The following is an 18,084-nucleotide window of genomic DNA, read 5'->3' on the forward strand; positions in this document are numbered from 1 at the left end:
ACATGGCAGTCAAGTGGCAGAGCCAAGATTCAAGCCTGGGTCTCCAACTCTAGACCTTTGGATTTGACTGTAGTGCTGCTTGCTAAGTTCCTGGCTGGGGTGGGAAGCGAGCGTCTAAGCATCTAAGAACCATGGGCTCAGGATGTGGTTTTGGGAAATAAAGTGGACAGTGAAACTAAGAAAATGAGCAAGGGGGCCGGGCGCAGTGGCTCACACCTGTAATCCCAGAACTTTGGGAGGCCGAGGCAGGTGGATTGCTTGAGGCCAGGAGTTCAAGACCAGCCTGGTCAACACGGTGAAACCCTGTCTCTACTAAAAATACAAAAATTAGCCAGGTGTGGTGGTGCGCGCCTGTAGTCCCAGCTACTCGGGAGGCTGAGGCATGAAAATTGCTTGAACCTGGGAGGTAGAGGTTGCAGTGAGCTGAGATTGCGCCACTGCACTGCAGCCTGGGCAAGAGAGTGTGACTCCGTCTCAAAAAAAAAAAAATAAAAGAAAAGAAAAAAAAAGAAAATGAGCAAGGGGAGGACAGGGCAGAATCTGGGATCCCCAGGCCACTTAGAGTCAAGCTCAGGCCTTCAGAATAAAACCTTCCTACGGGGGCTGCTGGGAATTACCTGCACCGAAGTCTTCTTATCGGCCTTCCCCAGGGAGCGGGTTCCTCTTTTCTTCAAGGAATGCTGAAGTGAGATTTAATTAAAAAAAAAAAAAAAAGTCAGGACTGAAAGCTCACAGAATGATGCACATGCAGAGAGCTGTCACAGTGCCCAGGGTCCAGGGAGGGCCCCAGTCCCCAGGCCACCCCACCCCGATGGCACTGACTGTTGAGTAAGAGGAGCCCTCCAGATCACCCAGTGAGCAGCAATGGGAGATAGGCCAGAAGCACTGGAGAAGATGATTCTAAAAACACCTGCTCAGGGCTCCTCCCCTCCAGCCTGCTCCCATGTGTGACCCAGTTGGCCTCGGCGAAGACTTGGAAAGCTGTGTTTCTGTTCTCATTTGTCTTTCATCAAAGGATTTCCTGAGCACCTATCAAGCGCCAGGTAGGTAGGTGTAGAGAACACAGCAGTGAACCAGGGAGGATGTTGTGGTGCTTTGCCCAGATTCCCCTTCGGAACTGAGACACTCATTCCCAGAGCTGAGACCTCAAAGCTGAGTACCTCTCCCAGCGACAGCCATTGGTTGAGGGGAACCACCTTGTCCAAGGGCAGGTGCTATCCGTGGATGGAGCCCACATCCAGGGACGGGTCCATGACCCCTTGCCTCAGCTCTACAGGGAGGGCCATCCTAGCTCCAGAGCTCCCCATGGGATCGCCTGAGATCACTGGTGTAATTCAGCTTCCAGCTCTGCCTCACTCCCTGTGGTGTTGTTCCCAAGGAGACTCTTCCATAAACCTCTGCATGCAAATCTCCATCTCAGAGAAAATCCTGTCTTCATGAAACTGACATCTAGTGGGAACTGTAATTCAGAATGAATACTAATGGATAAAATGAATATGGAGGCTGGATGTGGTAGTTCATGCCTGTAATCCCAACACTTTGGGAGGCCAAGACAGGAGGATTGCCTGAGGCCAAGAGTTTGAGACCAGCCTGGCCAACATAGCAAGACCCTGTCTCAAAGAACAAACAACAACAATAAAATGAATATAACAAATCGTAATTACACATGAGGCTTAGAAATGGTCATGAGAGACTGATGGCAAACAGTGATTCAAAAATCCAGAAGCTGGTCCGGCATAGTGGCTCATGCCTGTAATCCCAGTACTTTGGGAGGCTGAGGTGAGAGGATTGCTTGCATTGAGGAGTTTGAGACTCGCCTGGGCAACATAGCAAGACTCCACCTCAAAAAAATAAGATGTTTAAAATCCAGAAGCAATAGGGGAAAAAATAGATACATTTGATTATACAAGCAAATTCTGCATGGAAATAAAAACACCTTAAGAAAAGTAAAAACATAAATGACAAACTCTGAAAAAATATCTGCAATGTACAACACCAACAAAGGGTTGATATCCTAAATATGGAAAGAGTTTCACAAACAGAGCATTAAAGGGCCAGCAGACCTGTAGGAAAATAGGCTAGAGATACGAAAAACAGTTCACAGGAAAAGAAAGGCAAATGGATCATGGCACATGAAGACATCAAGGCACATGAAGATATTCAACCCCACTCCTGTTAGATAAATGCAAATTAAAATTACACTGAGATACCGTTTCTCACCTATCAGATTGGCAAAAACCCAAATATCTGACGACATAGTCTATTGGTGAAGCTATGGAGAAACAAAAAGGCTCATAAATTGCTGGCAAGAATGCCAAATGGCACAAGCCCTACAGAGGGAATTGGAGGAAATGTTACAATAACAATTACTGAAATTTCTCAATGTTTAAAGAAGTCATTCAATTAGATGCACGATTCTTTTGAGCGCTTCCTCCCAAGAGAGGAGGGGTGATTCATGGTGGTGGTGTATGTATAAAACCATGCTTAGGTTGTTTTGACTTTTCAAGGTGGGCTGGTATATTTTTGAAAATGGCCCCAGGTGATTTGGATACATGCTTGCTCCATCCCCCACCTCTCACACCCCATCCCTGAAAGTGACAGCCACTGATCTAATCTGAGTCCCATTTTTCTGAAACCAAGACAGAGGGGCAGGGACTTGTCCAAGGTCTCACAGTACACCCACAGCTGACCTGGGACCAGTTCTTGACATAGCTCTTGACCGAATTCCAAAGAGTTGGTAGGAGAAAATGTGTCTTCTCTGATGAGGACCAGAGTGTAGCTAGCACAGTGGTTCTCAACCTGGTACACATCAGAATTACTCAAAAAAAAAAAAAAAGAAAAGAAAAAATACTGGTGGTCTGAGGTAGGTCTGAGACATCAGTATTTTTCAGATGCTTTCAGGTGATTCTGAAGTGCAGGTCGGATCCTCTGTGCCAGGCAAGGAGAGCTCCAGATGGACTCCTAAGTACAGAATATCTTAGAGCCCAATCAAATCCTAAAGAGACCTTTTGAAATGCAAATGAGGCAGGGAAGCAGAGGCTGATATTTCAGACGCTGGGTGCCAAGAGCCAGGAGCCAGTATTTGAGAAGTGCTGACCTGGGAGCTTTCAAAAGCTGGAAGGGAAGAGGAGGAAACAGGGCTATGGGTCAGAAAACGAGTCCTTCCACAAGAGCCAGGAGGCAGCAGACAAGCACAGCCAGTGGGGCCCTGGACGGGGCACACAGAAGCAGACCCCCGTATAGCATGCAAGGGGGGGCTGTGGGCTCAGACCATCGGCTATGGAAGGATCTAGGCCCACCTATTACAAGCTGAGTGGGAAGGGCTGTGGCCTCAGCTGGGAGTTCAACTCTGGGGCCCTTGCAACGCTGAGTTTATGATCCCTGGGTGAACCCTTTCCTCTCCCTGAAATTCCATTTTCTCATTTATAACACTGGGCCATGGATTAGGTGACCAGAGCCCCACCAATGACTGCAGACTCCCTGGAGGAAGGAAGTGAAGTGACAGAGAGGAGAGCCAGGGGTCTCCACAGGTACCAAGGGGTCAGGCATCACATGTGAATGAATGAGATCACCTAAAGCCATTCAAAGTACTAAGAGATCATGAGATTCACTGACATGGTGAAGTCTCTCAGACACTCTGTTAAGGGAAAGAAGTAACCAGCAAAACAAAACCTATAACCCAAATATGTCCACCAACTTTAGAATGGATTAAAAAAATGTGGTCTATCCACACAACAGAATATTTACTCAGCCACAGAAAGAAGAAAGAAATGGCTGAGTGTGGTGGCTCACGCCTGTAATTCCAGCTTTTGGGGAGGCTGAGGCAGTTGGATCACCTGAGGCCAGGAGTTTGAGACCAGCCTGGCCAACATAGTGAAACCCTGTCTCTACTAAAAATACAAAAATTAGCCAGGTGTGGTGGCAGGCACCTGTAATCCCAGCTACTAGGGAGACTGGGGCAGGAGAATCGGTTGAACCCATGAGGCAGTGGTTGCAGTGAGCCGAGATCACACCACTGCACTCCAGCCTGGGCAAAAGAGTAAGACTCTGTCTCAAAAAAAAAAAAAAAAAAAAAAAAAAAAAAAAGAGTTTAAAAATATATAGAAACCTGCATTGTATGAGACTAGAGAAAGACCTGGAAAGATACAAAGCAAACTGCTGATGCTGGGTCAGGCTGAGGAGTAGAACTGAAGGAGGCAGTTAGGGAAGGCTTTCTTCTTTAATTTATGGGTTTTATTATTCCTATTATTTTTGAATAGATAACAAAGTCGCATGGTTCAACATTCAAAAAGGACATAAAAGAATACAGTGAACCCAGTCACCCAGTTATCCTGCCCCAAGGCAACCAACGTAACCGAGCACTGCAGCTTGTCCTTGGAGGTATGCTAGGCATGCATCTGTGTGCTTTTCTAATGATATTTTTGCTTCACTGAGTTTATATTACTTTTTTAGATTAAAAAATGCATATTCTGGCTGGATGCGGTGGCTCACGCCTATAATCCCAGCACTTTGGGAGGCTGAGGCGGGTGGATCACCTGAGGTCGGGAGTTCAAGACCAGCCTAACCAACATGGAGAAACCCCGTCTCTACTAAAAATACAAAAAAAAAAATTAGCCGGGCATGGTGGTGCATGCCTGTAATCCCAGCTACTCGGGAGGCTGAGGCAAGAGGATCACTTGAACCCAGGAGGCAGAGGTTGCAGTGAGCCGAGATCACACCACTGCACTGTAGCCTGGGCAACAAGAGAGAAACTCTGTCTCAAAAACAAGAACAAAAACAAAACAAACAAAATGCATATTCTTAGCCGGGTGTTGTGGCATGTGCCTGTAGTCCTAGCTACCTGGGAGGCTGAAGTGGGAGAATTGCTTGAGCCCGCGAGGTGGAGGTTACACTGAGCCAAGATCACGTCCCTGCACTCCAGCCTGGGCAACAGAGCCAGACCTTGTCTCCAAAAAAGAAAAAAAGCATATTCACGTTTACAATACACATATATGTATACATAGAAAAACTTATTGGAAGTATATGCACCTCCCCATCCACACAGAAATTCCCTATGGCTTATTTGAATCTTCTAATCTTTTTCTGCTAAGCACGTACTACTACCTGCTGGGGGGAAGGGAAAAGTCATTATAAAAGGTTTTTAAAATATACTTTCCCCAAGAAGTCACCAAACACCTTTCCAGCAGGCAGAGAAAAGGTGTGAATGAGCTGAGTGGCTTGAATCTCACCAGAAAGCAGGGTTGGGGGCAGAGGAGACGAGTTCCACCCTTTTCTGGTAGGACCTGACACTTCCCCCACCTTATCTAAGCCATGTGGGCTCCCACACAGCCCTGCCATTCTGGAGGGAAAACAAGGCGGGCTCAGAGTGCACAAAGACCTTCCTCCCCTCTGCACGGCAGCAGCTGGCCAGGCGGCTGGGGGGCTGCACCCTGCAAGAAAGCCAGGGCCTGTCAGAGCCCCTTTGTGGAGCCCCCAGGGATGAAGCCAGTCTCTGCCCAAGAGGCAGATGTTCTGGCTCTGGGCCTTGGGAGGGCGGGACAAGGCAGGGCGGTGCCTAGGCCCCAGCAGGAATGCAGCCGCAAGGCCTGGGGACATGCCCAGCTCTGAGGACAAACTCTGTGGCCTGGCATGCAACAGGGGCTTCCCCACTCGCCAGCCACTCACAAGGCCATCTTTGAGCAGCCAGGGTGGTACCTCTAAGCATCTCCCTGTCTACAGGCTTCTAGGAGAAGCCTGAGCTATGTCCTCCCTTGTCTTTCCTTCAGCCCAGGAGAGAGCTGCCTGAGCACAGCTCTGGAGGGGCCTCTGCACTCAAACACCTTCCTGCCCCACTTTCGCCAAGAAACAAAGGCCAACCTTCCAAGGAACAAAATGAATCTTCTGCCAAAACAGCAGGGCAGATTTTCACCAAATCTGGAGGAGATGTTTGGAAAGGTCTCACTGAAAGCACAGACTGTGCTTCAGGTACAAAATTTACTCTAGATTCTTGTTTTTTTTTTTTTTTTTTTTTTTTTTTGAGACAGGGTCTCACTCTGTCACCCAGGCTGGAATGCAGTGGCATGATCTCGGCTCACTGCAACCTCCGCCTCCCAGGTTCAAGCAATTCTCATGCCTCAGCCTCCTGAGTAGCCGAGACTACAGGCGTGCACCACCATATCTGGCTAATTTTTTGTATTTTTTGTAGAAATGGGATTTCGCCATGTTGCCCAGGCTGGTCTCGAACTCCTGAACCCAAGTGATCCACCCGCCTTGACCTCCCAAAGCGTTGGGATTACAGGCGTGAGCCACTGTGCCCGGCCTACTATAGATTCTAGAAGGAACCTGGGGTTGGGGGTGCACCTCAAAGATTTAGGCATTCATTCTTCCTCCTAAGTGGCTGAAATGGCCACAGAGAGAGGCCATGTGGCTCTTGATTAGGGAGAGATCACTTGGGGGAGAAAACAAAGAGTGTTTTAAACATTGGCCCCAAATCAAATGTCACAAGGACAGATGGAGCCAACTGCACGCGAAGATTGGCATCGTAGCTGCTCCTTTCCCGGGCAACTGGCAGCTCTAGACAGAGAGCTCCTTGCCAGAGGAAGCAGAAATGTATTTATTTAACTAAGACAAATGCTTCTCCAGACCCGCAGCCCTCACGGTGGTTGTGACACTAATGAAAATAATAAGTCCTTAGTCTGTGTTAAGCACTTTACTTGCTTGTCTTGTTTAATTTTCACAAACACCTCTGAGAAGTAGGGATAATATTCCAATTTTATAAACAAACTAGGCTGGGTACGATGGCTCATGCCTGTAATCCCAGCACTTTGGGAAGCTGAGAAGGGCAGATAGCTTGAGCCCAGGAGTTTGAGACCAGCCTGGGCAACATAGTGAGAGACCCCATCTCTTTCAAAAATACGAAATTAGCCAGGTGTGGTGGCGTGCGCCTAGAGTCCCAACAACTTGGGATGCTGAGGCGGGAGGATCTCTTGAGCCCGGAAGTTTGAGGCTGCAATGAGCCATGATCGTGCCACTACACTCTAGCCTGAGTGACACAGCAAGACTCTTGTCTCCCCCAAAAATAATAATAAAATAAATAAACTAAGCGCTAGAACAGTTATATCATTTCCGCAAGGTTACAGTCACTTGCAAGTAAGTGCCAAGTCTGGAAAAAAGGCAGAACCGGGCTTTGAACTATCAGCCCCTTCCTAGCCCACCAGGTAGGAATTCCGGATGAGAAGGCTGTGCCAGGGAAGGAAGCAGTCACAGGAGTGGGCAGCCTCTTCCAGGTTTCTGAAGACACAACAGGGTCCTAGGAAAGCAAGGGTGGGGCAAGGAGCGTAGGGGCAACACCAGAAGAGTCAGTGCGGGTTTGGGAGATGTGGAGTCCTGGGTTTGAATCCCATCTTTGTCTTTCCCCAGTCACGTCTACATCCTGCGGTTCTACTCCCTGGGATCTACACAAGAGAACTAACACAGAATCTCAGAAACATGCACATGAATGTTCCCAGCAGCATTATTCATAGTAGCCAAAACAACCCAGATAAATGGACAAATCTAATGTGGTCATATACCCACACAATGGATGACTACTCAGCCATAAAGAGGAATGAGGTCCTGCTACATTCTTCAACATGGATGGATAAACCTTGAAAACCTGATGCTAAGTAAAAGAGGCCAGTCACCAAAGACTCCATTTGGATGAAGCATCCAGAACAGGCAAATCCAGAGACAGAAAGCGGATGAGTGGTTGCTGGGGGCAAGAGGGAAAGGGAGAGTGGGGAGTGACTGTTCACAGGCATGAGGTTACTTTCTGGGGCCATGGAAATGTTCTGGAATTAGATAATGGTGATGCTACAAAACATCATGAATATACTAAAAATCACTAAATTGTACACTTTTATTTTTTGTTGTTTTTATTTTATGTTTTTTTTTCAGACAGGGTCTCGCTCTGTCACCCAGGCTGGAGTACACTGGCGTGATCTTGGCTCACTGCAACCTCCGTTTCCCAGGCTCAAGCAATTCTCCCATCTCAGCCTCTTGGGTAGCTGGAACCACAGGCTTGTGTCATCAGGTCCAGCTAATTTTTAAAATTTTTGTAGAGACAAGGGTCTCAATATATTGCCCAGGCTGGTCTCAAACTCCTGGGCTCAAGCAATCCTGCTGCCTCGGCCTCCCAAAGTGCTGTGCCTGGTCTGAATTGTACACTTTTTTTTTTTTTGAGACAGAGTCTTGCTTTGTTGCCTAGGCTGGAGTGCAATGATGGGATGTCGGCTCACTGCAACCTCCAGCTCCCGGGTTCAAGCAATTCTCCTCCTATTTCAACCTCCCAGGTAGCTGGGATTACAGGTGCCCACCACCACACTCGGCTAATTTTTGTATTTGTAGTAGAAATGGGGTTTCACCATGTTGGTCAGGCTGGTCTCGAACTCCTGACCTCAGGTGATCCACCCGCCTTGGCCTCCCAAAGTGCTGGGATTACAGGTGTGAGCCACTGTGCCCAGCCCAAACTGTACACTTTTAAATGGTGAGTTGTATGATATGGGAATTAAATCATGATTTTAAAATTGCCAACAAACAGTGGCACCTATAAAATAAGACAACCACACCGTGTCCGTGGGAAGGCTGTTGGAGGGTTAAACAATGTGCTGGTGTGGTCAAAGCTTGTGTGGTGCCTGGCACAGAGTGAGGGCTCAAACACAGCAGCTATACCATAATAAATCACGTCAACACTCGTATTGGCTTTCTGCCTAAAACACAAGGAGGGGTGTGACACTGGAAGAGAGGGTAGCTGGGCAACAGTGCCACTGCAGCCCTCGGCCAGGGCCTGCCACCTCCCTTCTCTCTAGCGGAGAGCTGTCTCCATGGCAACCACATCAGCTCAGGCCAGGGGCTCCTGTTCCCAGCCGGGTGACAGCACCACCTCGGCAGCCTGTCAGGATGGCAACGGCAGATCTTGATGATGGGACTGAGGCTCTGGCAGAAGAATTGCTCAGGGACCCTCGTCTCCATAGAAACCATGTCAGGAAAGAGACGGAGGAGGGAGAGGATAAACAGCAAATAATAAACACAGGCTCCCACCTCCTGTGCACAAGCCTGAGACACCACAGGGCACGTGAGGAGAGCCAGACCAGCCTCACTGACACCAGCTGCAAAAGGATGTGAACCAGTGTTTCTTGAGCACCTACTCTGTACCAGGCACCACAAAGGGCTCTTTACAAGCTTTACCTCTTTTAAAAATTTCACAAATAAATTCCAAATACTTTCTTTTCTTTCTTTTTTTTTTTTCTTTGAGACGGAGTCTCGTTCTGTCGCCCAGGCTGGAGTGCAGTGGCACAATCTCAGCTCACTGCAAGCTTCACCTCCGGAGTTCATGCCATTCTCCTGCCTCAGCCTCCTGAGTAGCTGGGACTACAGGTGCCTGCCATCATTCTTGGCTAATTTTTTTTTGTATTTTTAGTAGAGATGGGGTTTCACCGTGTTAGCCAGGATGGTCTTGATCTCCTGACCTCATTATCCGCCTGTCTTGGCTTCCCAAAGTGCTGGTCTTTTCTTTTCTGTTTTCCCCCTCCCCCTCCCCCTCCCCCCCTCCCCCTCCCCCTCTCCCTCCCCCTCCCCCCTCCCTCTCCTTCTCCCTCTCCCTCTCGATGCAGGGTCTCACTCTATAGCCCAGGCTAGAGTCCAGTGGCACCATCACAGCTCACTGCAGCCTCAACCTCTTGGGCTCAAGTGATCCTCCCACCTCAACCTCCCTAGTAGCTGGGACTACAGGCAGGCACCACCACACCTGGCTAATTTTTGCATTCTTTATAGAGCCAGAGTTTCACTATGTTGCCCAGGCTGGTCTCGAACTCCTAGGCTCAAGAGATCTGCCCACCTTGGCCTCCCAAAGTGCTGGGATTATAGGTGTAAGCCACCGTGCAGGCTTTGCTTGTTTGTTTGCTTGCTTATCCTGATGTCACAGATAAAGAAACTGAGACTTAGAGAGGGGAAGTGGCTTCAGGGTTCCAGCCACATCTCTGCTAAGGAGAGGCTGGGTGAACTCAGGCAAGCTGTTCCTCCTGAGCCTCAGTTTCATTACTTGTACCGTGACCTTAAGATGCTTTCAGAAATTGTCTCCCCTTTTCAGTATCAAGGGTTGCAGCAGCAAGACGGTGTGAAGATGGTGCTCCGTGTTATGAGCCAGGCCATGGAGGCGGGCAGCTGAATGAAGGGAGGGGGCTAGCCACCCTTAGCAGCAAACGCCTCCTCTCCCTGCACACTGAGAGGGCACTGGCACATCACACCAACACACCCAGTGGGAAGGATGGCTGGAGGAATGTTCTGGCCTTGGGCTGTGGTGTCTCAGTCCAAGGACACTGGCAGGCTTGCCCTCGGGGGAGGAAGGCAGGCAGCGCCTGCAGCGAGGAGTGTGCCCTAGAAGAATGCACGATCCTCATATCTCATCAGCAGGCAGAGAGCTAAGGCCTGGCTCTGCCTCTAGGGCCAGAAGCCACCCCAGGCCATTTGGAACACAGACCCCTGGAATGGGGGAATTCCAGCCTTTAAGGGACACCTAGGCTGAAGGTTTCTAGCCGGCATTCTGCAGAAGCCCCTGAGCCCTGCATGGCCTTGAGGTTGTCCCTCCCTCTCTCTCAGGCGCTGTTTGCTCATCCATAAAATGGGCATGATCGCAACCTTGTTAGCATGAAAATGTTTGAGATAAACTGTCAAGCAGGGCGCATAACACACTGTATACCCAACACACAACAGGAGGAGAAGGTCTGCCAGGGGAGGAACTGGCATGAACAAACACAGACAGGAATGTGTCTCAGGGTCACATTCGGGAAGCACCAGTACCCCAGAGACACTGGCCTGAGACCCAGCCCCCGCACTGACTTCACACCAAATGGCAGGATCTCGCAGTCTCTTGCAGCCACTCCACATGCGTTATTCCTGTTGGTCCTCACAATGACTCAGGGCACCACTGCCCCATTGTATAGGTAAGGAAACTGAGGCACAGAGGGCTGAGCCCCATGCCTGACATTGTTGCATGTTTTCTCAGTTCATCCTCCCACAGCGGCTGTGGTTCTTTGATGAATGACTCTCTCTCTCATTACCCCGTGAGCTCCCTGAGGACAGGAACTGGGTGTATTTTGTTCACCATTGTAACCTTAGTGTCCAGCACACAATTTACACAGTAGGTGCTCAGGAAATGCATGTTGGAGGAATGAATGAATAAACAACCTTGCCAGGGAGGCATAAGCTGCCCATTTCCCACAAGCGGGGGCTCACAGAGACACTGGCTTGGGGGGGCTTGCATGTGCCCACCTGCCCTAGGCTGGCCCTGCTGGATGCACGAGGTCCTCACCTCTCTCGGTCGCTCCAGCTCCGTCTGCAGCACCTGCTTAGCCAGCTCAGTCTCGATGAGCCGCTGACGAAGCTCTTCGTTCTCCTCCTCCAGCCGCGCCCGTTTCTTCTCCACCACCTCGAGCTCCTTATGCAGCCGCATGGAGATGTCCTTAGAGACCTGTGCAGGGATGGGAGAGAGAAGGATGTGAGCAGGCTGAGGAGAGCCCCCACTGCAAGTCCCACTGACCACCCGACTTTCACAGCAGGGCAACCCCAGAGACAGGCAGGTTCCTATCGCATCACTGCCACGCTGCAGATGAGCGAACTGAGGCACAAAGAGACCAAGAAACTCATGAAGGAAGCAGTAGAACCAAAACCCAAACCTAGGTACCGCAAGCTGTCAGCGTCTGTATCACAGCACAGCCCCAGAAAGTTGGGAAGACCCTGTTCTCAGGAATGCCTTTTCATTTACCTGAGGCTTTTTTTTTTTTTTTTTTTTTTGAGACAGGGTCTCACTATGTCTCCCAGGCTGGAGTGCAGTGATGCAATCATGTCTCACTGCAGGCTTGAACTCCAGGGCTCAAGCAATCCTCTCACCTCAGCCTCCTGAGTAGCTGGGACTACAGGTATGCATAACCACACCTGGCTAATTTTTGCATTTTTATGTAGAAACGGGGTCTCAGCCGGGTGCAGTGGCTCACACCTGTAATCCCAGCACTTTGGGAGGTCGAGACAGGTGGATCACCTCAGGTCAAGAGTTCGAGACCAGACTGGCCAACATGGTGAAACCCCATCTCTACTAAAAACACAAAAAATTAGCCAGGCGTGGTGGCAGGTGCCTGTAAGCCCAGCACTTTGGGAGGCTGAAGCAGGAGAATTGCTTGAACCAGGGAGGCAGAGGCTGCAGTGAGCCGAAATCATGCCACTGCACTCCAGCCTGGGCAACAAGAGCAAAACTTTGTCTCTAAATAAATAAATAAAAAGAAACGGGGTCTCACTATGTGGTCCAGGAGAGTCTTGAACTTCTGGTCTCAAGGGATCCTCCTGCCTCAGCTTCCCAAGTAGCTAAGATTACAGGCATGAGCCACTGTGCCTGGCTACCTGGGCTCTTCACACTTCCAAAGCCTCTCCCAGCCACCACTTGCCCAGTCCTCACAAAAGCCTGTGGGAGGGCCAGAAGCTCATCTTAAAGGGAGGAGACTGAGGAACTGGGTACAGTAGCTCACACCTGTAATCCCAACACTTTGAGGGGCTGGACACAGTAGCTCACACCTGGAATCCCACACTTTGAGAGGCCGAGGCAGGGGGATCGCTTGAGCCCAGGAATTCGAGATCTGCCTGGGGAACATAGCAAGACCCCACCTCTACAAAAAAACCCAAAAAAGTTAGCTTGGCATGGTGGCACACACCTACAGGCCCAACTACTCAGGAGGCCAAGATGGAAGAATCACTTGGGCCCTGGAGTTCGAGGTTGCAGTGAGCTATGATTGTGCCACTGCACTCCAGCCTGGGCAACAGAGCGAGACCCTGTCTCCTAAAAACAAAACAAAGCAAAGCAAAGCAAAACAAAACAGAGAGGGGATTGAGCTGCAGTGGAAACCCAGAGAAGATGGGCCCTAGACCACTGAATCCCATCTCTGCCAGTGACCAGCATGTAGTCCTGGGCAAGGCAATTTTCCTCTCTGTACCTCAGTCTCCTCAACTATAAAATGAACGCAGTAATAACAGGGTCAACCTTACAGGCCTGACAGGATAACTGAACCAGCTATTACACAAAAGCCTTGGCCTGGGGCCTGCACACAGTGAGTTCTGGGTGACTGGTGGCTGCTGCTCCAAGGAACTGAAGCCCAGAGAAGGGCATGATGGCTGGAGGTCACAGTGTGACCCTGAGACCTATATCTAGTTGTCTGGGATGTAGAACAGGCCCAAAATGACAAAGGGTGGGCAGATGTCCAAGTCATCCCTACAGAAAGAAGCTAGAGGAGCTGCAATCTCTGATCCTGGTCCAGGACTCTGTAGCAACAGCACCCCATTCCTGGTAGACACCCTCTGTTCTGTCCCCTGCTGGCTGGTTGAGGGAGGCCAGGAAAGGAGGCCTGCAGGGATGAGGAAGGAAGGCCCTTCTGGGCTGGGAAATTGCAACCAGACTCCATCTCTATGTACATTGGGAACTACTCTTTGGTGAATACCTACTGCATGCCAAACTCACCCATCTTCACCCCAATCCTGTCCCCATTTTACAAGGAAACTGGAGCTCAGAGCAGAAGTGACTCACTCAGGGTCATGCAAAGCCAGTGTGGGTTGAGCTGGGCTGGGAGCCCCTGGGGTTTGGCTGAGGGGCCACTATAGCCCAGGGTCTCCCAGGGGTGCCCAGGTTTCGCCAGCAGGAACTCCATGTGGGGCAGAGAGCCCAGCACCCCATGCCTGCTGGTCTCGGAAATGACTGTTGTGCCTCCTCCTTGCCGGAAGGGAAGAGGGCCCTCCCTGGCTCTGACCTCTGCCTGGGCCGAAGCCCAGCTCGGCACAGACCCCTTGGCAATGTATGAGGCAGGCCAGGAAAAACAACGACCAGAAAGGAAACCAGGCATGGCCTCTCCCTCCCTGCACTGCCACTGCCTGTTTCTGCCCGAGGATCTCGTAGGACAGCCAGGAGCGGGCCCATGAGGCTCCTCCCACAGCCTCTCTGGGCACCAGACCTTCCTCATCCACAAAGTGGGGAGAACAACCCCTCAGTATCAGAACAAGGGCTTTGCAGATAGGAAAACTAGATTCAAGCCCAGTTCCAGCATTTACTGGCTATGTGACCCAGGTCAAGTTATTTAAACATGGTCCCCAGTTTGGGGCTGTTAGGTCACCCAGTAAGCCCCTGTCCTGATCAACATTCCATTCATTAACTCACTCATACTCACTCACTAACTCACTCACTCACTCACTCATCCTGCTTAGGCACTGGAGGCAGGAGTGGTGGGGTACAGAGATCAAGGCCGCGGACATACTTGGCCTCATTCACATCTATGTGTCCCAGCAGCAGCACAGCGTCAGGCACACACTAAGTGCCTAATAAATGCTTGTTGGATGAACAAATAAATCCAAGGGTCCAACAAGTGAAAAGGGAGGGAGATGAACGAGTGAATGACTGAATATACATGGGGAGTGGCACCTGCCCTGGCAGGGCTAAAGAGGCTGCCCTCAAATGCCAACCCCACCCACTATCCAGGAAGGGCTGCACCCCTGGCTGGGGTGAGGGCTCCTCTCTCAAATGAGCTCCCATCTGGGCCAGCTCCTCTCCACCTGCAGGGATGCCCCATCTCCACCATGTCCTCCACCTGGGGAGGCTACCAGTCCCCATCAAGAAGTCACAATCCATGTGGATTTCTGGATCCTCTGGGGTTCATGAACAACTCTATGGATTTCATCCCCTCCCATCCTCTCCATGATTCCCCAGTTCCCTTCTGCCCCATTCTCCATGGAATCCCTTTCCTATTTACTCCCTTTCCCTGATGGCTGCTGTATCAAAAGAAAGCACAGGCCAGGCACGGTGACTCACGCCTATAATCCCAACACTTTGGGAGGCTGAGACGGGCAGATCACTTGAGGTCAGGAGTTCAGGACCAGCCTGGCCAACATGGTAAAACCCCGTCTTTGCTGTCTCTACTAAAAACACAAAAATTAGCCAGGCGTGGTTGCACACGCCTATAATCCCAGCTTCTTGAGAAGCTGAGGCAGGAGAATTGCTCGAACCCAGGAGACGGAGGTTGCAGTGAGCTGAGATTGCACCACTGCACTCCAGCCTGGGTGACAGAGCAATACTTGGTCTCAGAAAAAGAAAAAAAAAAATCACAACTCCAGGCAGCCAGACTGGGAGGCAGGAGCCCTGTGGCCTGGGCTTGTCCCTGCTCCTCAGTGAGCCTCAGTCGTCCTGGGCCCCCTCGGCCCTCACAAGTGATTTACAGAATCAGCTGGCACATCCCCCGGGTGCTCACCACGTGCTTTTCATCCCATTGGGAAGCACTTTGATTATTATCCCCATTCTGAGGCTCAGAAAGGAAAGGTCACTTCCCAAGGTCACACAGCTAGGAATGCTGTAGAACTAAGGTTTGAAATCGAGTGGGTCAACTCTGAAGTCTCACTCTCAGCCTGATTTTGCCGTATAGGCCCAATGCGTGAAAACACATTACATTAACATCAACAATAAAAGTATTAATAATAAACCCCAACAGTGGGCTTACTGTGTCAGGCATTTGAAGGGCCCCACGTGTCTATCCCATTTGATCCTCCCAGCTACCCTCAAGGTTGGGGGGCTGAGATACTAAGGGAGGCACGGCAGGGCAGCTGCGGCTTCCGGAAACCAGGGCAAATCCCCAAACCATAAACAAATGCACTCAGCCATGAGGTCACTGTTTACAGCGCTAGGGCCTGGCTCCTGCCAAGTGCAACTAGCAGCCTCCAGCCCCTGCTCCCCAGGCATCAGGCCCCTCGGCTCCTGGGCCTCTGTCATCCTGATCCTCAGGGAGAGGGATGGGAGCTCTCACGAAAGAGCAGCTCCTGGCCGGGCATGGTGGCTGACGCTTGTAATTCCAATACTTTGGGAGGTCGAGGTAGGAAGACTGCTTGAGGCCAGGAGTTCAAGACCAGCCTGAGCAAAATAGGGAGATCCCCATCTCTATAAAAACTTTTTTAAATTAGCAGGGCACGATGGTGTGTGCCTGCAGTATCAGCTACCTCAGGAAGCTGAGACAGGAGGATCCCTTGAGAGCCTAGGAAGTCAAGGCTGCAGTGAGCTGTGATCGGCCACCATACTGCAGCCTGGGTGACAAAGAGAGACTACGTTTCAAGAAAGAAAGAAAGAAACAAAGAAACAAGGCCGGGCATGGTGGCTCATGCCTGTAATTCTGGCCCTTTGGGAGGCCGAGGCCGGCAGATCACTTGAGGTCAGGAGTTTGAGACCAGACCGGTCAACACAGTGAAACCCAGTCTCTACTAAAAAAATACAAAAATTAGCTGGGTATGGTGGCATGCCTGTAATCCCAGCTACTCGGAAGGCTAAGGCAGGAGAATTGCTTGAACCCGGGAGGTGGAAGTTGCAGTGAGCAGCGATCACGCTACTGTACTCCAGCCTGGGTGACAGAGCAAGACTTCATCTCAAAAAAAAAAAAAAAAAGGAAGAGCATTCCCTGGCCAGGCAGCATTCTGGACTCCATGTGGCTGAATCCTCCTACAAACCCCAGGAGGGTAGGAACGTCACCCCCACTCTACAGATGAGGAAAGTGAGGCTCAAAGAAGGGAGATAACCTGCACAGGTCACCTAGGAATTAAACCCAAAGCCAGAACATTTTCTCCAGCAACATCTGTATCTGAGGAAGGGGGCGTGCTCCTGGTGTGCCCTTGGCTTCCCACAGGAGTCACTTTAGACCAGAATTTAGATCCCAGATTCCCTGAACCTGACCTCCTTGTATCCGGTCTCAGCTCCTCAGGGGTCCTGGGAATGCATATTGTGAACAAGCCCTCCTGGTGATTTTTATCCATCCTGGGAGGCTGAGATCCTGGCCTACCCTCGCCCCCAGACTACTAGTCTACTACTACTACCAACCAGTCCTACTAGTCTACTACTACTAGTAGTCCTACTGATGTATTGCTCAGAAGAACTTATACTTGCTGTGTGAGTTCTTCTCAGCAATAAGAAAACCACAACCAGACCAGGCATGGTGGCTCACACCTGTAATCCCAGCACTTTGGGAGGCCGACGTGGGTAGATCACCTGAGGTCAGGAGTTAGAGACCAGCCTGGCCAACACAGAGAAACCACATCTCTACTAAAAATACAAAAATTAGCTGGACATGGTGGCGCATGCCTGTAATCCCAGCTACTTGGGAGGCTGAGGTAGGAGAATTGCTGGAACCCAGGAGGCAGAGATTGCTGAGATCACACCACTGTACTCCAGCCTGGGTGACAGAGCGAGACCCTGCCTTAAAAAAAAAAAGAAAAAACCACAACCAATACATGTTTATTTCCAGACCTAGTATTTAATACTCTCTTCACTTGAATTATTTCATTTTATCCTCACAAAAACCTCTAGAGGGAGGGACTCATTTTATCTCCATTTTCCACATGAGGAAACAAGCTCAGAGATGTGAAGGAACTTACCCAAGGCCACACAGCAAACATGTGGCACAGCAGCTCTCCGCCCCGTGACCTTGCCCTCCTCATGCTGGGCAAAGGTCCCACCGAGGTTCTGTAGGTCCTGTCAACGGTGAGGACCAGCAGAGAGGGAGAGCCTGGGGGTTGGGGGGGGGGGGCACCGAGGCCTGTGGTTTTATTCATGACCCCTCCACCCCACCCCACCAATACCCCTCTGCTCCACAAAACCACTGGAGCTCAAAAGCCCTGAGGATTCAGCTGGTCAAAAGCCACATTTAACAGAAGGGGAAAATTAGGCACCAAGCGGTAGGGGCAAGTCAGGGCATGGGCCACGGAGCTGGCAGAGCAAGTTGGGGAAGTCCCAGAGGTACCCTCCTAGGCAGCGCCCGCCCCCTCCCCACTCGGGTCCATCAAGCCCTCCAAGACGATGCCAGGGAAAGCAGCGTTCTGATAACTTCCCAAAACCTCCCAGAACGACCCCAGCACATGGGGCTCAGGGTGGTGGCCAGAGGTGTCCACCCAGCTCAGGCCCCAGGCCCGCAGATGAGCTCAGCGCTGCAGCTGCAGCGTGGGGAGAGGAGGGAGGGAAGGGCAAGAGGGATGCTAATTGGCTAATTCAAATCCCAACAGAAACGGCCC

General features: G+C 50.6%; 1 protein-coding gene across 2 annotated transcripts in view; it reads right to left on the reverse strand.

Moving 5' to 3' along the window:
* MTCL2 (microtubule crosslinking factor 2) overlaps positions 1-18,084 on the reverse strand; it is an 85,800-nt gene that overhangs the window by 39,323 nt on the left and 28,393 nt on the right. For both annotated transcript variants that reach the window (XR_010132206.1, XM_019017272.4), the window contains exons 3-4: positions 11,327-11,485; positions 618-680 (exon numbers count right to left, since the gene is read on the reverse strand). Coding sequence is in view for 1 of the 2 variants with exons in the window: in XM_019017272.4 (XP_018872817.3) it covers positions 618-680; positions 11,327-11,485 (222 nt within the window). In the remaining variant the exon portion in view is untranslated. The remainder of the gene's footprint in view (positions 1-617; positions 681-11,326; positions 11,486-18,084) is intronic.

This window comes from Gorilla gorilla, chromosome 21, assembly GCF_029281585.2.
Source record: "Gorilla gorilla gorilla isolate KB3781 chromosome 21, NHGRI_mGorGor1-v2.1_pri, whole genome shotgun sequence".
Classification (NCBI taxonomy): Eukaryota; Metazoa; Chordata; class Mammalia; order Primates; family Hominidae; genus Gorilla; species Gorilla gorilla.